At 44.5% G+C, this 24372-nt stretch overlaps 2 protein-coding genes across 5 annotated transcripts in view; one reads left to right on the plus strand and one right to left on the minus strand.

Moving 5' to 3' along the window:
• The window catches only part of CRYBG1 (crystallin beta-gamma domain containing 1), a 180605-nt gene extending 167215 nt beyond the window's left edge, over positions 1–13390 (plus strand). For all 4 annotated transcript variants that reach the window (XM_031680179.2, XM_031680180.2, XM_031680181.2 and 1 more), the window contains 7 exons: positions 766–878; positions 2421–2550; positions 4562–4701; positions 5983–6106; positions 6526–6684; positions 8226–8388; positions 12681–13390. In XM_031680179.2, coding sequence (XP_031536039.2) covers positions 766–878; positions 2421–2550; positions 4562–4701; positions 5983–6106; positions 6526–6684; positions 8226–8388; positions 12681–12769 — 918 coding nt within the window. In that variant the 3' untranslated portion in view covers positions 12770–13390. The remainder of the gene's footprint in view (positions 1–765; positions 879–2420; positions 2551–4561; positions 4702–5982; positions 6107–6525; positions 6685–8225; positions 8389–12680) is intronic.
• A 2293-nt stretch (positions 13391–15683) lies between these two features.
• RTN4IP1 (reticulon 4 interacting protein 1) overlaps positions 15684–24372 on the minus strand; it is a 49700-nt gene continuing 41011 nt past the window's right edge. Inside the window, exons 8-9 of the mRNA XM_006205623.4 lie at positions 24049–24141; positions 15684–15811 (exon numbers count right to left, since the gene is read on the minus strand). Of these exons, the coding sequence (XP_006205685.1) occupies positions 15704–15811; positions 24049–24141 (201 nt within the window). The 3' untranslated portion in view covers positions 15684–15703. The remainder of the gene's footprint in view (positions 15812–24048; positions 24142–24372) is intronic.

Raw genomic sequence — 24372 nt, forward strand, 5'->3', positions numbered from 1 at the left:
ACTTGATAGCATTGACTCATATCTAAATATTTCTTATAAAATGTTATTATGTAGAGCTGAATTTTATATCATTGCATTGAATCAGAGTTTACATTAATACACTAAGATTAATATTTCAAACAATAGCATATAGTTATTGTGATAAACAGTAATTTAAATTTTCATGTTTGCTGTGTCTGCATCAAACATTTTATATGGTCTCTTTTATATGGTCTGTCACTTAAGCCTCTTGAATGCTGACTGTCTTTACATCAACTGAAGTGTTAAATTTGCTATTTAGGCTTTTTAATGGAAGTGTTCAGACAGCCATAATTACAGAGGCACAGACACCACTGTCTTCTTTATTGGCATACACAAGATCTAATAAGTCAGCAGGTAGCTTCCATTGAGAGGGAGGAAATCCGTACTTCCATGTTTCCAAAATACAGCTTTTTATAAATATCAGAACTGTGAACAATTACCTTTGGCCACAATAAAGCTTTAAAATGCCTCATAGCTTGTTACAACAGGGTGTTCTGTAGAAAGCTGCCTCTGTTGTTGGATTGTCCTTTGATGTCTCTGAATTAAATTAAACAATAATGGTGCAGCCAAAGGATTTCTAATTGAGTATTAATGTAGAAGTAGAAAATTAAAGGATTTATAAAACTCATACTAGTTTACCGTAACAAGAGTTAACATGTCATGTTTGGGCCATCATTTCAAAGGCTGAATGACTTAATGTGTTCAGGAAAGTAATTTTCTGTATTTCTGTTTACTTTTTCAAAGATTCACTTGTTTTCGGAACCACAGTTTCAAGGTCGCAGTCAACATTTTGAAGAAACAACAAGTCAAGTTGACGATTCATTTTCTACCAAGTCTTGCAGGGTTTTAGGAGGCAGGTAAGCAAAACAATGGACTGGCAGACCCTAATCAGTGGGGGAAAAAAAGGATTCACATATCAGCAAGGAAACACACCTTTACGTGACCGACACTATATGAAACCACCAAATAGTAAAAAAAACCACGTTAGTACTGAAGTGTACGTTATAGCAACTGAGTGTGCAGACGTCAGAGGACATGGCGATCAGTGTGGGTTGGAGAAGTTGGAAGATCACCACCTCACTGTGCAGTGGGATCCAAACCAGGTTCTCTGCTCTCTAGGCCTCTCCCATCATCTGTAAAGGGATTCTAGATCATCTCTCAGGCACCTCCCAAGGTAGATCCTTTTACAGGTAGGTAGGAGTAGGGTAGGCATTTTGCAGGATGTGCCTGGAGTGGGGATGATCTGATAAGGTAGCACGCAACCCTCGCTAGCTGGGAGGTCTTTGCACTGGGCAGAGGGGACGTGAGTTTGGACGGGGACGGTGGGATCGGGTCATGAAGGCTCCCCTGAGCATATGAGTTTAGAGGATGCCCTAGGAAACACAAGACAGGCAAGGTGATGAGCTCAGAGTGCCATGCTAAAAACAGTAGTCTTACAAAAGCTCTTGAGAGGGGAGAGCCCAAGGTCAGGAAAAACTCATGGAGCAATCTATACAAAAAGTGATAAAGAATTAAGTCAAGTAGTAGTAGTAGTAGTAATGCCTTTGATCATATAGTTTTTCATGGTCTAAATAGCATTGTCGTATCATCTGGCTTTGCAATCAAATGAGTAGATTTACATAAAGCTTCACTGTTTATGAACACATACCTGGACCTCTGTCACAGTCCCTCTTTATCCTGGATGCTGCTTCATTTATTACTAGCAGACATGTACTCTCCACTTATTGTCTCAGCTCAGTAGAGTGTAAACTTTAAGACAGCAGGGACTTTGTTTTGTCTTCTATTCTATTCCCCAGCAACAGAAAAGTAGCTGGCATACAATTAGTCCTCTGTAAGTATTTGTTGGTTAAAAAAACAAGCAAAAAACCCCAACTCTCCTAGGGAAGCATGATAAATCCCCATTTTATCAGTAATGCTAAGACCTAGAGCAGCTAAGTGTAGTATGTAAGTCGCTGTAGGATTTTGACTCCTGGCCCAGCACAGAGGTGTTAGAAATGAGATACCTGGGGAGGAAAACAGACCCAGGTCACTGACTATGCAAGTTGAAAGATTATTGAGAGAGGACTTGAGGACTTGACAAAACTAACTGGGCCAGAAGGACGGAGGCCCCCATGGGAGAAGCAAGGAGCGCTGGATGGTGGTGAGGTGGAAATATGAATCATTTCATGGAGAAAAAAATTTTATTTCACAGATGCAAAGTTAAGAACTGACTTATTATGAATATTAATTTGCCACAAGATGAAATGCAGTAAATATATCCAGATGTTTTTGAAGCAAGAACACTGTTAGCCATAATAAGCATTGCGTTTATATCACAGCTGGTCTCTCTAGAAATCAGACTTCCTGAATAGCAATACTCAAATTACATATTATACATGTGTGTGGTCTTTCCTCTGTAGCTGGGTTGCGTATGACGGGGAAAATTTCACTGGTAATCAGTACGTGTTGGAGGAAGGCCACTATCCTTCTCTCTCTGCAATGGGATGCCTGCCTGGAGCAACCTTCAAGTCTCTGCGTTTTATAGATGTTGTAAGTATGGCAGGGTGAACATAGCACTACAGAGATATGTGACTTACACAGCTGATGGTCAGAGCCAGGGAACCAGCAGGTCGACTTACTGAGGGCAAAGTTGGAGGCATAAAATACAGTTGCATGTAGAACTTTCCACCTTGGTCTCTTTCTTGATCTTTCAAATGTAAATTGTTTTTGTTTGCTGTTTTCTCAGATTTCAGGTGCAGTGTTGAGTCAGTCACGGTACACAGTCGTCCTGGGCTAGTTCTCAAGGGCCTTCTGTCTTGTTTTTTCCATTTAATACCTCATCCCTATTTCCATGCCTCATATACTTACTAGTCTACTTGAGTTTTCTGTTCAGTCAGTTGCCTATTTATATCCTTCGCCAGGTCTTTGGCTTCCTTTACCTTCTGTTATTGTTGATTTGCAGATAAATGACCTCTCCCAGCGAATCATGTATGTGCTAATCCAGATTACTGTGCTCCGTTTTGACCAGGAATCTTTAATTCTGATGCACACAGAGCAATATTCAGTAGAACAAAACTACAAGATAATGTTCAGATGTCTGGGTGTGTCTGGCAGTGTGGGAGATACTTATTTTTGGCAGCTGATCTCTCATAAAAAGCTTTAAACATTTGTAGATTTTAGCTTTAAAGGTAGAAAGAACATCTGTAAGTTGACTTTTTCTCATCTTTTCCTGCCTGTTCAAATAACCAGAATGTTGACCTTTCTTGAGATGTGAAAATAGTAGCAGTGAAACATGGAATGATGTGGTAAGATTCACTAGCTTACAAATAATAAAATATCTAAAGTTTTGATATTTAATCCTCCTGGAATTCTAAAAGCTACCTACAAGTATATATATATTTTAAAAAGCAAACCCAAGTTTTCAAATGTCTTCCTTCAACCAGAACTTAGCATATATGCTCACATCACTTCTGACACTTCGTGTTCTTTCAGGTTCTGATTATGATGAAGTGAACATCTTACCCATGTTAAGAACCTGTATTTTAATTGTGACTTAATACTTCAAAACTGTTCGGTGGCTGCCACTAGGTTAGAGTGCTCTGAACATCTCTGGCATGCCGTCTCAGGGGAGAGCAGTAAAAGTGCAGAGGAGTAATACTACTACAACTTTTGTCGTTTCCTTCTTGTGTGTTTTGTATAACCTAATTCCTAGACCATAAAACCACCTCTGCCCAATAACTTGGTGTTTCAAGATCCTTCTACACGTCAGGGCACATCCAAATAAATGAGGCAGTAAGATGCCGCACCCTTGCCACAGAGCTTGAAGCAGGTAGGGGATTTTTGATGTATCATTTATGACTTTAGGATTATTATCATTAGAGCTTATCCTAGGGTCATAAGGGTCTGTAATTTAAAAAACAAGCATAAGCTACCAACTTTTCATTTTTCTGAAAAATCAGTGGATTTCTGTGCTGTTGCCCTCTTTAAAATAAATGACCATTTCAACATGGGGCTTCCATCCTGTTTTTTTCTCTTGTCCTAACAATTATTCCTGTAGGAAGTTTGGGAGCATAAGTACACAGAATCACTCTTACTGACAGTTAATAACAAAAAACATTTGAAAGTGCATATAAGAGGAAGATTCCTTGTTTAGGCAAGTAACTGCTAGGCCCCAAAGATCACCATGGCCCCTGACCTTCTCCATTCATGCCTTTCCAGCCTCTCCTTATCCCAATAGAAAACAGCAAAGTTGAAAATAAATCCTCTTAGAATCGGTAATCCTGGCATATATACCTATTCCTTCATGCCTGGGGGAGTTCCCCCTGGTTTATAACACTATGTACAGCCCTGCCTTTCTTTGCGGGGCAAAAACTTCCTGCCCTCCCTCTCTCCTCTCTTTAGCTCTGGAGTGTAAGCAGCCAGACTTCCTGGGAAAGGGAGTTTATGAGCAGACCAAGTCTGGCCAGCTCTTGTGCTTTGTCCTTGTAGCAAGACGATTTTCATATAAGTTCAAATACTTATCAAAGATGAGTAATAGATCATTGTTTTTGTTCCTAAACAGGAATTTTCTGAACCAACAATTCTTCTTTTTGAAAGAGAAGACTTCAAAGGAAAAAAGATTGAACTTAATGCAGAAGTAGTTAATCTCCAGTCCTTAGGATTCAACACACACATTCGCTCTGTTCAGGTGATTGGTGGCATGTAAGTGAGTTACCTACTTGCTTATTCAGTAAAATAGATTTTAAAAATTAAGTTTGATCATATTTCTTCCCCGCCTACATTACCTTAACGAAACTGTCATATAGCCCCTTATTTTCTGTAAGGCTTGGTGTTTATGCTCCCTCAGAGTATACTTCTCCCATGGGGAAAAGCCGTGTGTGGGCGTTATCTCTTCGTCCAGATTTTTAGTTTACTGAAGGACTTTGTCTTGAACATCTCTCAAGGTTCCTAGGCGAATGCTTTGCAAACCAGTGCTCAGTTGTTAAGCAAGTAGGAAAGAGCTGATTTTTCTTATTCCTTTGAAAGTCCAAGTCCTTTGATTTGGTAGTAAGGTTGGGGATTTTCCTTTGGCTAAGATTGACCAGCAGATGCTGTGCAAAATGATTAAAGGTCAACAGAAGATATTCCTCAACTCTGAATAATTTTGAAATTAAGATATAAAAATGAATAAGGAATAATCAATTGTAATGTTTTTAAGAAAGCATTTCTTTCACAAAAACAACAGGTATAGTTACCTGTATGCATCAGATGTGGGGGGGGCTAGAGCTATTTTAGAAACATACGGATTATTAGGGTGGCAGAATTATGCCTGATTTTTTTCTTCCAACAGGTTTTAATATTTTGTTTTTATGATAAAATGGCTAAGAAGGTTAACATTTTAGAGTTCCACGATTAAAAGTAGAGAATATTCTTCCTTGATGTAACACATCACCCAGAGAGGAAGGCTGCTGGCTTGCTTGCAGGCCAGTCTGTGTTGGAACCCCCCTCTCAGGTGTGGGCACCAGCACTCTGGGCGGAAGAGACCTGAGTATCTTCAGTTTTCTGGACTGAGGAAGGTTACTCTCATTTTAAACGAAACTTCATTATTTTTTCATTTATATCTAACTAACCTTTATATAGCACTTTCCATGAGCCACTAAATAAAGGTCCATTAGTGCAAGTGAAGACGTTTAATGTTTAATGTTAAAGCCCATAGGAAATACTTGGCTATCCTGCTGAGCGACTCTCCAGATCACTGCCTTATAGAGAAAAAAAACTTCCCTACTTCTCTTCGAGAATGGAACTCTGGGGCATAAATACTCGTATGTCAAGAATTTGTTATTTGTCAATAAAGGGGTGCTTTTGAGTGTTTTTGGAAATAAAGTAGCTTCCTCCTTTAAAGTATAAAAAACAGTCTAAAAATTGAAGCACTCTGCAGATGCACTTGGGGCCTGTTGTTAAATGGGTATCGCCCCTTACTGCTGTTTTCTCCTTTGTTTCCAGATGGGTGACTTATGAATACGCCAATTACAGAGGCAGACAGTTCCTGCTGTCACCAGCAGAAGTGCCTAATTGGTATGAATTCAGTGGCTGTCGCCAAATAGGTTCTCTGCGACCTTTTGTTCAGGTATTTTCTTCTCCGTGCTTTCAACAGACTCGTCTCTGAAATCTTTTTTTTTTTTAATACATGTAATTCAACTTTTTAGTTTCAATTTTAAGTTTGAAATTGGCCTCCTTCCTCATCCTCCACCCTGAGAATTTCTGAATTGGGGCATGTTTCTGGCGCTAAGAGGTGGTGACTGCTGTCACAAATGTTACCACACTTGACATCAAAACGTGGTGTATCTCAAGCCCTGGGTGTCCACAGGCGAGCTCTCTGCCCCAGGCATCTTCTCGTTGAGAAAATCCTACAGCCTCTGAAACTCCTGGGTAGAGCAATTATCCCTACTCCAGCCTCACCCTGGATTCTGCCCCTGCTGCTGATGCTCGTTCAGAGCTTCTAAAGTACAACTTGGAAATGACAATTCCTGGGTTTTTGTCTTCTAGAAACGAATTTATTTCAGACTTCGAAACAAAGAAACAGGGTTATTCATGTCAACCAATGGAAACTTAGAGGATCTGAAGCTTCTCAGAATACAGGTCATGGAGGATGTCGGTGCTGATGATCAGATCTGGATTTATCAAGAAGGGTGCATCAAATGCAGGGTGAGTTTTTAGGATGTAGACAGGGGTCTAAGGTAGCATCTTCCTTTGAGTAGGTGCTGTTTCACCATTCCTTATGGAGGACTTTCAGAAAGTTGGAAGATGTTTCATGAATATATTTCTTAGCTCTGATAGAACCAGTCTAGGAGCTTAAAATGGGAGGTAAATCTAGCACTGATCTAAGATAGAGTATTTACACATGATTTACATACAGTAATAGAAAAAGGACGTGTCTGTGTTACCCTCCCCTTTCTCCTTAACCTACTTGTTGTGGCTTATTTCTATAAGCCCCATCGTTATCAACACAGATGACTGTCAGTTTCCCTTCTGGAGGACCCCACAGACTAGGATGAAGGGTGAAGAGACTCCACCCCGCGTACAATACAGCCCATTTCCTAATTGCCACACCTTATAGAGTGGGAAATGGCCCGTCTCCCTCCTATCACTCCTGCCATAACATACATTTAAAAATTGAATGTATTAAGATTTTATGAGGGAAGCTCACACCTCTGTTGTGGATATTCTTTTTAACTCTGATTTTATGGGCTTGACTGTCTGTTTCTGATTTGTTAAAATCTTGCTGCCCCGTGAGTCAGCAGAAGGCATACAGCCTTGTGAAAAAGGAGGTACAACTTGTTAACTGGGTCTGTTGTGCTTGAGGGAGAAGCATCCTTTCAGTAAACAGAAGTACTATTTAGACTTGCATAGAAGAAACAGCGTGAGAAATAGAAGTTAACTGTTTCAGAAGCATAAAAAAAAGCCAATTTCTGCCTTTGAATTATCTTAATTTAAGAAAATGGTGTCTTTCAGCAGTTATTTCTAATAAACATTTCAGTGGTATTATCATAATCCTTTTATCTCAGTACAGGCTATTTCTCATTCCATAAGCATTTCCTATAGCAATGTGTCAATGTCATGTGAACATGACTGTCTTACTTTGTTCATACAGTAAGGGTAGATTTGCTTCATAGAAGGCCCCATAAAAGCTTTGCATTAGAACATACTCTACTGCATTTGTAGTTTTTTTATATTTGGATGGCATGCCTTTTTAGAAAATTTGGCATTTCTCATGAAGGAATTCAAGAGAAATTAATAAATGGAATTTCAAGTTTTAAAATGATAAGCAACTTCAGTACTACAACAGCCTTCAAAATCAGAGATGCAGTCATATGCCAGAAGGCTCAGGCTGAGCAGGGGTTGGGGAGATTGAGCTACAGACCCAGCCTCACATCACAGTCATTTCTGGGCACTTTTGAGTCGTCTACAGCTTCCCTTACTTTGAGACCGAGAGCCTCACAAAGGGCATAAGTCTTCTATAATGGACAAGAATTGCGAACTCTCTATCACTCATGCCATCTGAAATGAGGGGCACAAGTACTTGTTGTTTGAGCCCAGTTACCCTGGCTGAAGGCTGAAATACCTTGTGGCAGGTAAGTGCAGCCAGGAGCTAAGATACCTTTAAAAATAAACAGGGAACTGATTACAGTGGTATCTGAATGTGTATCCAGCCACCTCTAAGATACCTTGTGCTTTCCACGAAGCAGATAGCAGAAGACTGCTGCCTGACCATCGTGGGGAGCCTCGTGACTTCCGGCTCTAAACTGGGCCTGGCGCTGGAGCAGAATGTCGACAGTCAGTTCTGGAGCATGAAGTCTGACGGCAGGATCTACAGCAGGTTGAAGCCCAATTTAGTTTTAGATATCAAAGGTAAGGATCATTTCTGTTATTTTCTTTGTTGTGTCTTTCTTTGGCTAACTAAAAATCTACTCTTCACTTAAAATTTTTTTAAATTGAAGTACAGTAGACTTACAATGTTGTGTTACTCTCAGTTGTACAGCACAGTGATAGTTATGTACATATATTTTCAGATTCTTTTTCATTATAGGTTATTACAAGATATTGAATATAGTTCCCTGTGCTGTACAGTAGGTCCTTGTTTATCTAACTGGTCTTTACTTTTGAGAATGGTGAGTGCACTGTTAAGTGATCCCTCCCTGTGTGCCAGCCACAGTGCTGGACACTGTGCATATGTCATTTCACGTGATCTTCACAGCAGCCCTAATAGGCCTGTGTTACAGCCCCAAAACAGACTTAGAGGGATTAATCTGGCCATGATCTCACATCGTAAGTGCTGAAGTGGTATCTGGGCCTCCGATGACTTTAAACCATTTGTCTTCTTACAACAGTGTTAGACTAAAAATCACAAGTTATACTCACTTAGTATAGTTGATGGTTCTCATGTATATGCATGTAACCATTCACTGTAAAGATGTTAAGACTGAAAGGAATTAAAACAAACAACACACCCAGGATTTCAGCTGAACATTTGTTTGATGAAGTTAATCCAGAGCAAACTGATGGTGCTTAGGGAAGAACAAATAAATTTAAGCCAGTGGTTCCCAAACTCTCATCTGCATCAGAATTATCTGGAGGACTCCTTAAAACAGATGGGAGCGGCTGGGGGGAGAGTATAGAGCTCAGTGGTAGAGTGTCTGCTTAGCATGCAAGAGGTCCTGGGTTCAATCCCCAGTACCTCCATTAAAAAAAATTAATAATAAATAAAAGTAAACCTAATTAGCTCTCCCTCCAAAAAACCCAAACAAAACAAAAATAAACAAACCCCAAACTGCTGGGCCCCACCCTCAGAGGCTCTGATTCAGTAGGTCTAGGGTAGGGCCCAAGAATCTGCTTGTCTAACAAGTTCCAGGTGATGCCCATGCCGCCCCTCTAGGAGAACCATTGCTGATAATGTTAAAATATAAAACAAACAAAAAATGACCTAACGGAGACAGGGGAATTCAGTGAACTGTTACTGCTGCTGACAAGCAAATATAGTGTGTTTTATTCATCTGGGGTAATTTTGCTTTAAATTATTAATAGAGACATTATATTCCCTATCAGGAAGACCAGTGTGATGATGCTTATAAATATAGTTAAACTATACTATACTGCACACGCCATTTTAAGTCATGGCTAGAAAGTTTGTTCAACTTTACTTAAGGCTCTAGGCCAAAATCAAGACACAGGGGTAAAGGAACAAATGACTTTTGTGGAAGGAGAATGAGCCTGAACATTTCATCCGGGGCTTTGGTGACTGACTGCCTGAGAGACAGAAGGAGCTGGCACTTCTGGATGAGCTCCAGGTGGGGAGAGATTAGAATTCACAAAGAACCCAGGGAGCAGAATGGTGCTGACAGGCAAGCTTAACGAAGCTTACTGAGGCAAAGGGAGGCCACTACATTTAGAAAGCACCACAAAGCATTATCTAACTCTAGGGTGGATGGGGCCCCCAAATCATACACTACATGAACTGTGAGCAGGGCCCTTGGATCTAACATAACCTCCTTTACATTGTGTATTTGGTACAACAGATTTGTCAATATGTACACAAGTAAAATACCCACTTCATAAATGCTCAACCTGAGGTTCAAACTGACACTTCAATATCTTGTAATAACCTATAATGGAAAAGAAACTGAAAAAGAATAGAATCTGAAAAAGAATATATGTATAACTGAATCACTTTGCTGTACACCTGAAACTAACACAACATTGTAAATCAATTATACTTTGATAAAAACATTTAAAAAGCATTAATCACTGACCCAAACCTTTCTTTATATTTTTTAAATTTCTTTTATAATTTTAATTAACTTACTTATTTATATTGGTGGGGGGAGGCAGTTGGATTTACTTATTTATTTTTAGAGGAGGTACTAGGGATTGAACCCGGGACCTTCTGTATGCTAAGCTTGTGCTCTGCCACGTGAGCTATTCCCTCCCCCTCTTAATTCTTACTTTGATCAACTTGTTGAGCTGGAGCTCCTTAGTCTATACAAGATAGAGTTTCAAAACCTCCAGAGATGCCAGAGAAATGTGACTAGACTAAATTGGAAACATGGATTTTGGGGAAGACATGGACTCATGCTTCTTAAAATGTGATCAGCTTTCTGTGTCCATGGTTAGGATCAGTGTTATAATCCTCATGAGCTAGTCTCTTAGAGCATTTCTTTTATTCTTTCAACATGTGTTTACTGGGCACTCACTATGTGACAGGCTCTGTGCTAGACACTGGGGGTACCAAAGTGGGGGGGGGGGGGAAGGAAACTACCTTGGCTTCAGAGAGCTTACATTCTAGAATCTCCAGGCATGTAGGATTTCCCCCCACTGCTGCACTGGCCATTGACAGGGAGAAATCTTCCTCCTTATTAGAGCTTTGCTTTAAAGCTCCAAGGTCACTTCCTAAAATGCATTATAAATTAGTCCAACGCCTTTGGAGTAATGATGCTGTTCTGTACATCTGAACTCAGTATATCTAGTCTGGTAGCTGCAGAAGCATGATGTCTTGCTAAACTGAATTTAAATTTCTCAGCTTGTGGGAGAATGGTGCCATCTTGTGGACGTGAGAGAGTAGGGCCACACACTTCACCTACAGTACAAGGGAGACAGGAAACCTCTCTCGTTGGGACACTTAATAGGAGACTGTGACTCTCATTAGCTACAACTCTTCAACTATTTGTTACTTACTAATATTACCATAAGATTTATTTTAAACTACCTGTAGTTTGTAGACATCCATGTAGTATTCCAGACCACATATATGATGTCAGTCAGCAGTGAAAGCTGACTCAAGCTCACTTTAAAAAATGTCACAAGTCTGGGGTGATTTTAATTCTCCCCAAAGGCAGAAGTATTCAGATTATTTCCAAGAACGTTCTAGTCTTCATGACTCTGATTAGAATCAGGATGTAATATACACAGAAAGTATGTTTAAGATACTATAATCTTGAATAAAGAAGACACTGAAGAATAAAAAAAGACATTGTGACCTTAAGACAGTACTTCCTTAAATCTCCTTGGAATATACATATCGTGTGTGTGTCTCGGTGGTGGCAACTTCCATTTGCACTGCAAACTTATGCATAAAAGGCCCAGGGCACGGTGCCCTTCTAGCCCGTCCTCTCCAGCTGTGTGGAGGCTCTCAACCATCAGTGACAATAAACCACTTTCTTACAAGGGGGTGGGGGCATGAGAGGTGACCACCAAAATCTGCTGTGTAAGTTTTCTGACCTTCTGGATGTTTTGTAAATGCTTTAAAAGAGAATAAGAATTTAATTCTTCTTGGCCTGGGGCCGCAGTATGATTTCAATACCAGTCACACTTACCCTCCATCTAGATGAACGGATTCTGATTTTAATGGAGTCCTTGGTGATCTAACCTTGGTGCAGAGGCTTATGCTGAAAAAGGATAAGGTCTCTGAAAGGAAAAAAAGTCCACACTGGAAAAAAGTCATATGACCCTTTGTTTTGTTAATGATACTTCTCTATTGAATGAAGAGGCCAAGGGGATATTTTTAACACTTACGAATCTGAAATACCTAGCAAGCACGCTTGGAATGTATTGTGGCGAAAGGGAGTTTATGGAAAGCATACTAGTTTTATAGTCTAGTGGAACTTAGCATCTTAAATGCTCTGAATTTGAACACACAAGTGGGAGTGCTGCCCTGTCCATACTTCTGGTGCCGCTCAAACCTCCTCTGTGACCTGCTACAGCCATTGTTCATGCAAAACTCCATCTGACGGCCTCTCCACTGCTCTCAGGCCTGCCTGCATCCTCCTCACTAGTATCTCAAATCCGCCACCCCACCGCTGAGTGTGTCACGTCTCTCTGCTCCTTTGTCCTCCACATTCTCTCCTGTTCCCTCCGATTTCAGACAGATCAAGAGTGACCATGGACTAGCTTCTTACACTTGAGTAGGAAAAGGAGCCCCGCGAGGTAGGTCATCCGTGTGGAGCTGCTGACGCTGTTTAATGAGGTTTTAACACTTCACCCCGCCGCAGGTCAAGCCTCGCAGCCCTCGGGTGCGTTTCTGGGCTCTCCTCCCTGCTGTTTCCTTGAGGCGCTAGCACCGCACCTTGCTTATGCTGGTGTCGTGATAAACTGTCCGCTGTAGCCCTTCACACGGGCACACTTCCTCTTACTGTGCTCTTTCCTTTCAGGCGGCACACAGTATGATCAAAATCACCTTATTCTCAACACTGTCAACAAGGAGAAGTTAACACAAGTGTGGGAAGCCATGGTCCTGTAGGCCTGAATGAGGAGTGCAAGAGGAATACCTCTGGAGGTCTCCCAGCTGCCTTACTTAAATAAAAGAAGAAAAGAATGCCGGCAGAAGCACCGAGAAAGTGGACCTGCTCCCTCAACAACCCTAAGTCCACTCATGAATCATGCTGCTGTGACCAGGACAACTGCTCATCTTCTCAAAAGGCTGTGATTGTTTTAAACCAATTATTTGTCCTCCTTTCATTTCTTGCCTTCCATTTCCTTTCAGTAGCTGCTTAAACAGATTGCCTTATTAGCAGCTTTAAAAAAAAGTTGTATCAAAACTTTAAGATCGAACACATCTTTCACTATTTTTGGAAATAATCTGAGGAGAGAACAGGCACCAACTTAACTGACTTTAGGGACCTACAAGTCCCTTACACTTTAAAGGGGAGGATAAAAGCTCACATTTGTAAGGTGGGAGACTGTTTAGCATCTGAGAAGAAATAATTAGGCCTGTAATGTTGGTCCTTGACCTTCTATTTTCTGGATTCATTAATTACACTGTATAGCACAGTGGGGAAAGCCTCATCTCCAAGGGACTGAATAAGTGAACAAAGTATGATTTTTCTGTTAATATTAAAATTAGTAAATTTATAAGATTTCACATCCATGTCTGCTAACATTTATTAGCAGGATTTGGATGATTTTAACTCACCCTTGGGCTGCCCTGGAATGTCACACAAGAGTGTTGTTAATGCTCTCCTCACAGAAGCTACTGGACCAGTATTACCGTGATCCAACTCACTAGCCAGCCTCACTCACCTACTACTAGTTCTGAAGCAATGTGGTGCAGTCCTTGGCTCACCGCAGGTCTCTGAGCCTAGTCTCCGGCCCTCCTGTCCAGCTGCACTGGCACAAGGCCTGCACGGGGCTGCCTCCCTGTGATGCTCCCAGGCCGGGCACCGGGAGTGACTGCTGGGGGAGCAGCCTCAGCTCACTTACTGCTGGAAGTAGAAACGAGAAGTGTGGAAGGTTCAAGAGGATGGCCAGCACTCTGTCCAGAAAGTGAAGGAAAGGCAGCCTCCCGCAATGCTTGTTGCCCAAACCTTAGCACTCAGAGCCCTGAACTGCAGCAAGCATTTCAGCGACTTGCGAATGCTGAGCTGCTGACAGCACGCTCACCGGCCCACCTGGTGCTGTTCAGTGACTCTAGTTTGAACAAAATTGCTCAACATACCTTGAATGCACTCTTCCCCTTTTTGTCCTCATTTCATTGTCCTCGTCACTGAGTGCTGGTGCTCCTATCACAGGAAGAACAAATCTTGTTTTCTGTTCATCTCTTCCAGTGTGTTTCCAGTTGTACCATGTCCATCCTCCGGAGTCCGTGGTAGGCACTTACCGTCATCAGGGTAGTTTATCCTCAGTTTAAGTCATGTTTGCACACGTCTAGCAACAGCCAACACGTCCGTCTTGTTCTGATTTGAGGCCCTGTGCACATCAGCATGGTGTGCTGGGTGAGACGGTCTGGCCTGTGTTGAATTTACCTCTTGAGTAAACTTGCCTGGTTCACTGTATCTCACAGAGTCCACGCAGCAGCCCTTGTAACACTTCACAGAGGGCCCGCTGGCAGGTTAGAAACAAACGCCTGATCGGACGAGGCGGGTTTTGGGTGCTGGAATAGGGGCAGAGAAACAGTGGGCTCCCGTCTCTCCAGACTCGGCGGTGAAAGGACACACTCCACTTATCTGAGGGTGGACATGAGGGTAAGTGAGGTCTTCCCTCAAGAGGTGTATACCCCTCACCACCGCCTGGGAGCCCTCAAGAAAAAGAGCTAAGATCGTTCAGATGGAAGTCAAAAGTGGCTGTATTCACAACTGAAAAACCTTTTCTTTCTTTTGAGGTAAATTTGTACTCGTGAGACCACAATTGTAGAGAAAAGCCCTCATCCAACACACGACCAAACGAGTGGCTAGCAGGAGTAAACCAAGCAGAAAGGCACCCAAACAGGCCTGCGTCAAAGCTCAGTGCCGGTCTCTAACGTGCAGCAATGAGACTGAGCACGACAGGAGATGCGCACTGATCGTGCGTGAATGAGGGGCACAGACCAAGGTGGGGCTCACTGGCCAGACACCTACATGCAAGCATTTATGGTCAGAAACCACTTTGAGCCCCAAGGGAATGGCTGTAACTTCCATGGAAAAAGCCTCAGAAACGCATGTTTCAGGTGTTGAAAGAGGCCTAGCCTTTAGGCGAAAGTAAGGGTTTTAAAAAGTTAGAAACTTTAACATCATCTTTCATTTTCTACGAGAGCAAACAGCCAAATCACCAGCCAGATTTTTATATATGACGCTGTTAGACTCAGAGTGCTGACGGCTGTTACGACCACATCAGAGCAGAGGAACAAAAATCAAAGGAGACCTTGGCCACTTTGACATGTGCTCACTGATTCATGAATCTCAGAAGGAATTAGCTTTAAATAAGCTCTTCATGCTGTCATCCACGCACTGGAAGTTTTAATCTCTCACAAATACTAAAATGATAAAACAGAGTTTGAGCTATTAGAACAGAAGGTGCCACGACAGTCTGCAAATCTGGTGTGAAAGAACAGCTTGCAAAAAAAACGGGCGCCTTTCACTGACTTACAAAGTCCCAGTGTGGATGTTTTCACAGCATGTTCTTACTTTTGTATCCCTGGCACCTGGCACTGAGGACCTCGCAGCAAACAGGAGAGCGTGGCTGTGTCAGGACAGGCGACATGAGAAAGCACCCTGGGCAGGGCCAGGTGTGGGTGTGGCTGGAAAATCAGTCTCTGTGCTTGGATCAGAAGACGGGAAATAACTGGCAAAAAGGTGTGTGTTTTTTAAACTTGTATCACGGAATTTACAGCCTAACCTGGAAAGGGATGGCTAGGAAAAAGCTGGGGCCCACAGGCACTCACCAAATAAGGGAGCCAACAGTCACCAAACTGAGAATTTATTTAAACAACGTTAATTACGGTCTTTCCTCGTGCATGTCCTCTCTCTACCTTCAGGAAGGCTTCTGGAACTTTAGAGAAAGGAAAGGTCTTTTCAATAACAGGCTGAATCTGTAAAACACAAGAATAAGTTGACGAGTGGGTAAGGAAACCTGCATCGTCCAAGGCAGATGACGTCTGTAATTAGTTTCTTCACGATGTCAGCCCTGGCTGGTCTGTCTCGGGCCTGGGTGGCGTCCCCAGGTCAGGTGCTCACGGCGGCGGCACCACGGTGGCCACGCCGCTGCTTCTCCCGCCCCTGCAGCTCCTGTGCGCACAGCCCAACTCGGCCGGGCTCAGCCTTGCTCCCGCTCTAGCTGTCCTGTCACTCTCCTACGCAGCGCCCTTCAGCAGCTCCCAAGGCCGGCATCCAGAGGCCACCACCATCCCAACCTCAGCCCTCGGCTGGCGCCACGCTTTACCAAAATGGACTACTTGTCAGGGTCCGAGCTTAGTACGCGTGTGCCTCTCCTCTGCAGCTTCCCCTGCGCGCCGGCCCCGGGCTCACACCACCCGCCTGACCCTGCAAGTCTGCAGCATGTTCTCTCCTTGCGGAGCTGAGTGGCCCTCCTCACAGACTGCCTGTTACAGCTGAGTACACATCTCAGCCACCCTGTCCCACGTGGTCACCGCCAAAGGGGCATCCCAGGTTCTTGCTGTATGTATCCCCGTGGGCCCTGCACAGGCAGTGCCCAGAAAAGGGGCTTTTTTTTTTTAATTTGCTAAATGTTTGGCATATCTACTCAACCAAATCTCAGAGCACCTGCGGTACAGGCCACCTTTTGCAACCCCTGTACCCAGTGCAGTGCAAGGCATGCAGTGGAGGCTTAATAAATGTCACTTAGATGAACACCAATAAGGTAACTGGGGAGCAAGTGTCTTCTGGGGCTCTCTGGGCCCGTCTCTGGCTGGGGCGGCCCCGGGGGCTTTGCTAAGCAGCAGAGCAGCTAGTTAGAATTTACAGGAATGCTGCCTCAGCCAGCTCATAAAGGCTCAAATGTTGCTGGTTCTTTTCACTGTATCATTAGTGCTGCCAGCAAACTCCTTTTGAAACGTGGTCCAGTTAGCAACCTCTCTCCCCACACACAAATCCAACTGAACATGTCCTTTCCAAAACTTCAGGCAGAAATCAGTAACTCTCCACTGGGTATTTCAGTGGACTGCCTCCCACAGCTCTGTGGCAGGGACACACTGACAGAAGGATTAAGCCTACACTTTGCGACCCTTTTCCTTTTTACAAGAGGAAGAAGTGAGTGCTCTTGTGTTCAGATGCACCTGGTGGGCCTTCCTGCTGCGCGAATTTCACAGCCCTGCATCTCAGACTCCTAATGCTCCCTTCTCCTTTTTACCCACAAACCACGACGAGCTCATAATAAAAGTAACAGCTCCTCACTGTGTGTCAACATCACGTAACTGCTAAGGCAGGATGCAGTCTGTGCCAGAGCCCATGCTCTCACCACTATGCACTAAGCCTCTCGTGTATCGTCAGCTGCTTTCTACATCTACTAAAATCTTAAGGGGAGGGAAAGATAGCTAAAGATTATAATGATTTATCACAGCCTGCATCTCGGCTGGCCTGCCTCGTGCTAAGGAACTAGGCCGGCTGGGGATCCAGTCTCCAGGCCACTGAGATGGCAGATGTGTGGTCTCTACGCCCCCCTCCCATCTGCACCTCTGGCTGCATCGCTGACTAGTAACCATGGTACTCCCTAGCAGGCTGAGCATGACCTCAGCCTCGCTCAAGGCTGTGAACAGAACAGGTCTAAGCTGACTTATTAAAGGAAACCTACTGCTTTGTCTGGTAAAAGACTGGAATGCATCTGAGCTGTTCCTTGCACGTCCCACCGAAACCTGAACCTATCCCTCTCCTTCCAGACACTGGGACATGGCTTTTTGGATGCTGATCACCTGAAAAGAAATTACCTGAATGCGTGCTTAAAATGCAGAGTCTTTGATCTCCTGTTAGAGCAACTAAATCAGAATCTCTAGGGGTGGGGTGGAGACAAGGCATTTTAAATCAGCTTCTCAGCTGAGTTTTCTACACTTCAGAGCAGGAATCACTGCAGCCTTCTGCCTTATGCTTAGGGTTCCTAACTTGTATCATGCACATACTCATCCACTACACAGGGACTAAGTGTCTGCCTTCAAGTGCCAGGGACGAATGCAGAGCAGGGACACGAAGCAGGCACTGGAGAGAGAACCAAGGGAAGAAAGGAGGCAATCACATCCACTGAGCGCTGGACACCAGGAACAAGAACAACACAGTGGCAGCCTCCAGAGGTCACGGAGGAACCGGGACTCCACCTGCCCCGCTCCAGAATGAACTGCCCCGGCCCATCTTTAGAACCTGCCCGCAGACACAGACCCTGAACTGATGACACAGGCAGCCCGCAGGATGGCACACTTTCATCTGGCTGCTCAGGCCTATTGTGGCGACTAATCCCAGAGGGCTGACTGGCATAATGGGCATTCAGCTCTTCCCGTAAGTGACAATGGCAGAAAAGGCTTTCAGTTAACAGGCAGGCAAATGCCACCGTTGGCTGACTATGTGACAGCAAACGGAGATTAAGGGGATAATGAGGCAGCGTCTGTGCACAGCCGCACAGCAGACCCAGAATGCGTGCTTGTGATGGACAAAGGGATCAGGGTGAAAACCCGGAGAGGGGAAAGAAAGGTTACTCCCCGGGAGGTGGGGATACTATGTGATGACACTGCTGCAGCCCACCCGGCACGGGGAGCCTGGTATAAAGCAGTGGGCCCGACACCACCCTTGCCAGCTACACGGCCGCATGGGGCTCGCAGCTTTCGTTCCAGTCTTGGACCCCAACTGGGGCTCCCCAGATCGTGCCTCACCTTTCCTAAACCAAGGCTATGTAGAGCCAGGCCCCAGGGTTCGGCACCTGCTGCCTGACACCACTTCTGTGAGAACAGGGACAACAGGAACCTCCACCTCCCCAGCGCAGCCTCGGAATCCTGCAGCTCACCGGCGCTGAGCCAGCCTCCTTGGCCCTGAGGCAGAATCCCTCCCTGTCTCTGAGGGGGAAGAGGAAAGAAGCCCTTCACCCCAGGAGCACGAGAGCGCCAGTGGGGCCAGGCCAGCCCCAGGCATGCAGGGCAGCAGGCAGGGCTCTCCCTCCATCCCTGCTCTCCCGTGAGACTCAGAGAACAGACAAGCTTTAAGGCGATGGAAACCGCTGAGCAGAGACCACTGGATAGATCAGGAAACTGAAGCACATGGGGAAGTGCTAAATTCAAGGTCAGCTCCTTTTAGCAGAGGAGCTGGAGTGAGGGTCCTGGACTCCCAGCTGTCATCATCGCAGGTCCTGTGGGCGTTTTGGGGAGGGAAGCCTGAGTCTGTCCACCTCTTCCCAGACCTTGGTCTCAGGCTCCACTGGGCACAGAAACTGATCTCAGAAGGTCGGGAGTGTGAGGAGACAGATGACAGAGACCCAGGGAGACCTACGGGCCCCTGGCATGAGTCCCAGTCCACACACCTGTGCACAGGCCCAGGGCCCCAGGGCAGAGGCGGTAGGACCACCACTCCGGCACTGCCTCCTAGATGACCCTGAGCTCTGCAGTAGCTGGGAATTTTCAAGCTTGGGGAAAGGGGAAGAAGAGGATGTAAACTAAAGAGAAATGAAGAAGACAAAGGGGAGAGGTTGCCTTTGCTCAGACTTGCTATTTCTGGAACTTCCTGGCCCCAGACGGAAAAGTCAAGACCATAAGACAGTGGTGAGAGGGGAGGTAGAGGGTGGAGGTGGGGTACACTCCAAGGGAGTAAATATGCCCATTCTGGAAGCATTCAGGACTTGTCCCTAGGCTCCCCTGAGAAAAGGCACTCCTTCCAGCCCAAAGGTGAGGGGAGAAACTCAGCTGGCGTCTCCCCACAGAAACGATTTTAGCGGCATCTGAAAAACTTCAGCAGCACAAAGGCTATGAGGTACCTGCCACATCTGGCAAGATAACGCCCTCCTAGTGTCTGAGGGATTTAGGTTTAGTCCCTAACCATGACATTCTTCCTAGGGAAGAAAACAATCCAGTTGCAAATAAGGAGCTTAAAGTTTGGGAATATAATTCATTGCAAAACTAGGGCCCAACCATCCCAGGAGGGATCTGGGAAATCATCTGCCTCAGAACTTAACTTCTTCTCTAAAGCTGCTCTGTCCGAAATGGTGGCCTCGAGCCACATGTGGCTATTTACATTTAAACTAATTAAGTAAATAAAATAAAAAATTTAGCTCCTTAAAAAAAAATTGGCCCCTCAGTTGCAATAGTCACGTTTCAAGTGTTTTAATAGCCATGTGTGGCTTAGTGGCTACCACATTAGACACGGAGACCATTTCCATCACTGCAGGAAGTTCTGATGGACAGCTCAGCTTAGGAGAGTAACTCAGTGTGGCCGAGTGGCCAGTGCATCTCTCCACAGCCCACTGGGTGAAGCACTGTGCCCACTAGCCCTCACTAACTGTTCTGAGTTAGACTCAAACAAGTTACACAGGAACTATTCTGATGCTGGTTAAAATAAATAAGCTGAGATATCCACATCATCGCTCAACCAAGAAGCCTGGCTGTTCACCTAGGACCTATGGACTCAAATGGCCTTAATAATTACATGAAGAACACATGTGGGCATACACATACTCAATACTCACATATGCTGAAAGGGGACAAAAATCTCCCTCTCATATGTGATCACCAGCCATCCAGTTCCCCTCCTCAGGGGCAACCAATATTTCAAGTTTCTTTTCTATCTTTTGAGATGTTTTATACGTTGTAGTAGGCAGAATAATGGTCCCCAAAGATGTTCACATATCCCTCAAACCTGCGAATGTGACAACTGACAAGGCAGATGTGATCTGGTTCAGGATCTTGAGATGGGGGGATTAGCCAGGTGGGCCCAGTGTAATCCCAGGGTCATGATCAGAGGGAGGCAGGAGGGCTAGTGAGAGAGGGAGATGTGATGATGGAGCAGGGGCCAAAGTGATACGAGGCCACGAGTCAGGAAAACGGGGCCTCTAGGAGATGGAGAAGGTGCAGAAACTGATTTTCCCCTACAGCCTGCCACCAAAGGAGCGCCACCTGCTGACCTAGAACTATAAAATAATACCTGGACTCAGACCTCCAGAACTATGAAATAAAACCTCTGTGTTATTTAAATTTATGGTAATCTGTTACAGCAGCAGTAGGAAACTAATACATGCTTGTATAAGCAAGTGTGTATGGATACCTTCCCTCAAAACACAGTCGTTCTTATCAGTAGCTGACTAGGGTCTAAAGAGTCCGGCCTACCACCTCCTCTTGGTCCTGAAAGATGCTGAGAAATACAAGAGGATTTTGTAGATGGAATTCAAACTCCACCTATTTCATGTTTGGATGACTAAGCAAGCAGAAAATAAGATAGGTGGTATGAAGGATTTATTTTGTACCTATTTCTGCCTCAATCCCTAAATAGGGCAGCAAAGGATGGTGAAAGGAACTGTCCTAGAAGGCAAGAAACCTGGGCCCTGTCTGTGTGACCCTGAACGTGACATTCAATCTGTAGGGCCTCTGTCTCCTCAAAAAGGGGGGGAGGGTGAGGACAGTAAACTAGCCATGTGCTACGTTTCCTGTTTCTCATCTTTGAGCATGCTCACCAGCGGCAGATGTTCGGCCTGAATACAGTGTTTGCTGTGTGCCTCCCACTCCCCACCAAAAAAAGTTTGCTAAATAGTATAAAAACAGGAAATGTGTATTGTGCTTAGAAGAAAATGCCAATAAACCTCAGGAATAAGGCACAATTTCAGTAGAAACCCATTAAACTCAATGTGCTAATTATGAATCATCCTTTTGTTTCACCCTACTGAATCAGAAAACATGTCCGGGACAGCCAAGGAGCTGGTGATGCTGGTTGTCTGACAAGGGGAATCCCAGTGACTGAGGGACAGAAGTCAAAGGAAGATTCTGTCAAATAACTTTCCCTACCTTTTGGATTCTGAACTTTATAAATGTATTATTTACTCAAAAACCTAATTTCAAGTATTTTAAAAGAGTAGGCTCTTTTGGTTCATGGCTTCACACTACCAAAAAAACAACTACAGCTCCTCTACCTGTGAATTAGATTCATTAATTACTCAGCAGAAGCTTGGAGGAATTGCAATGTCCTCATCCGACTTAACAATCTAACTACACAGTCTGTAAGCAGATCTGTCAGCCTTTCCCATTTTCCAGTGTAGACAGGCAACAACCTCTCACATGCACAAAGAAGCAGGATGCACCACAAGACAGCTGACCGCTTCATGGCATCCAGCGTCACATATCAGCTCTCACAGTCCCAGAGCCCTTCTCTGTCAGAAATGACTCCCGAGCCTAAGTAACCCTGGTGAGAAAAGAGTCAAAAGCCAAAGGAACATCTCCTCGCTCACCCTCATTCAAGGGCACTTCAAGGGCATCTTTATTTCTATCATGTCCTCTTTTAGCCATTCTACCAGTTATCTACCAAATTCAACAGGTACATATACACAAGTAGCCTCTCTTTTCTGTTGCATAAATAGTAATTTCCAGGTAGAGAGAGAGTCACAATATTTTGAATACAAAAGAGCAATGATAAGCATGTGGACAGTCTGGAGCAGACGTCAGGACAAGCACAATCAGGTGGTGACTTCTGCAGGACAGGGACTTCTCTAATGATGGGGCTCCAACCACATTCAGCACTATGGAGGACAAGGGGCCAAATTACCTGTTGACAGTTCTTTTCCTTCCTCCCAGAAATAAAGCAGGCATCCCTGTGGAGTATGGGGAGGATCCCACCGAGAGGCACTCACTTCCAGGCACAACAAGGCTGAGCCCCTGTCTACCCAGGACACATTAAGCCTTAGAAGTCTGAGAAAAGGCACCCAAACTTGGAACCAACATATCTGGGGAACAGTAGTGGGCCATATTCTATTGTAGATCCCTGGCTGTTACAGAATAAAAAAACTAAATGCGCAAAAAGCAGCCAGTAGTTCTGAAAAAGATTCCTTTCCAAAACAGAATGTAAAGATGAGTGGGCCAGAAGGGGCAGGTGCAAGCACCAGCAAACCCATCTCAAGGGGCTCTTTCCACAAGGCTTAGCAAGGACCATGCGGTGTGATGCTGGCCCTAATCCAACCCCTTTCCCTGCCCACTGTAAAACGACAAGGACAAGACAATCTAAGCTAAAGTCCTAGATCAGCTTCAAGCACCAAGAATACAGCTTAATGGTGGAGAGGGAAAGCACAGGGCTGAGGTCAGAAAGTGTGAGTTCTGGTCCCACTTCTGCAAACTTGGGCATGTCCCCTTCTCCTTCCGAGCCAGTTTCCTCATCTGTAAAATGACAATCATTTTATCTATGACCTCATGCAACCCTCATCATTTATCTATGACCTCATGCAACCCTCTAGGGTGTATAAGGTTCTCCATCCTATAATTCCATATAATTTCTCAATAAAATCATACATATCAGCAGCAGAATATGAGTTTGCCTTCTGGGTTATTCTTCCAGAGATGGACATCTGGGCTGTTAAAAACACATCAAGAATCCAAATAAGCAGGTGGTTGCTGAGGACTGTCTTTCAACCTCCAGCATTGCAAGAGGCCTTTCAACACCCAGAGAGGGACAAGCAGGCTGCGAGCAGCCTCCCTCCCCAACAAAATCCCCTGCAGGATGGACTCACATAGTCAGAAACACCAACTGGTGGTCTCCACCTAAATCACCATCAATCCTGACCATGTCCTTCCCACTGATCCTCTTAGATGTACCGTTCATTTGCCCTCCATGTTATTATACCAAATGAACAGCCAGACCTCGGACCATGACTTCCAGTCCAGTTCTGCTGGGGTTTAATTCCACAGTGTTTGTTCTTGCTCATCTGGAAATCTGCCTACCTCCACACAGCCTCATCCTTGGACTAAAGAAGCTCCAGAAGCAGTTCTATGGAAACTCACAAGTGTACCCCCACCTTTGTGCAGCAACTGCCTTCTTTTCAGGACCATGACTGAAAAAGCAGCAGCCCAGCTGCAGACCTCAGCTCCACTACCATCTAACCAAGTGTCTTTGGGAAAAATCACATAGGCTCTCAGGCCTGCCTCTTCATCTATAAACCAAGGGGGGTGCACTGATGGTTAAGCTTTCTTCAAACGCAAGTCTGTGTCTGACTCCCATGGAGACTGAGCCAAGAAAACACAGCACTTAAACTTGGTATGTGAGGCTGCGGTGCACTCACCGAGCCTGCCTCTGTCCGGAGAGGCCCTGCTGACCAGGCTTGATGGGCAGGTCACCGAGATGACAAGGGATGCCCTGGCAATACACATACCTTTCCTGCATCCACCAGTTCTGCGATGTCATCTAGGTATGGACCACTGGCCATGAAAAAGGCCCAGCGATAATGGACTCCTTGCCAGAAGTGCTAAAAAAGAAGAAAACAAAACATGTCAAATATGGGAAAGAATGAAATCTGACTAGATACAAATTTAGGGAAACGTATTTCCTGGATGACTAAGACAGATAAACTGATTTCCCATTTGGTGCTGATGCAATAAGTTGTACACCCAGCACCCAAGCAGAATGACTGACAGACAGTGGGTGCTCTGTGACTGTTCCATAAATAAGTGAACGAACTAAGATACAACCAAGCGAA

The sequence above is a fragment of the Vicugna pacos genome, chromosome 8 (assembly GCF_048564905.1).
Source record: "Vicugna pacos chromosome 8, VicPac4, whole genome shotgun sequence".
Taxonomy (NCBI): Eukaryota; Metazoa; Chordata; class Mammalia; order Artiodactyla; family Camelidae; genus Vicugna; species Vicugna pacos.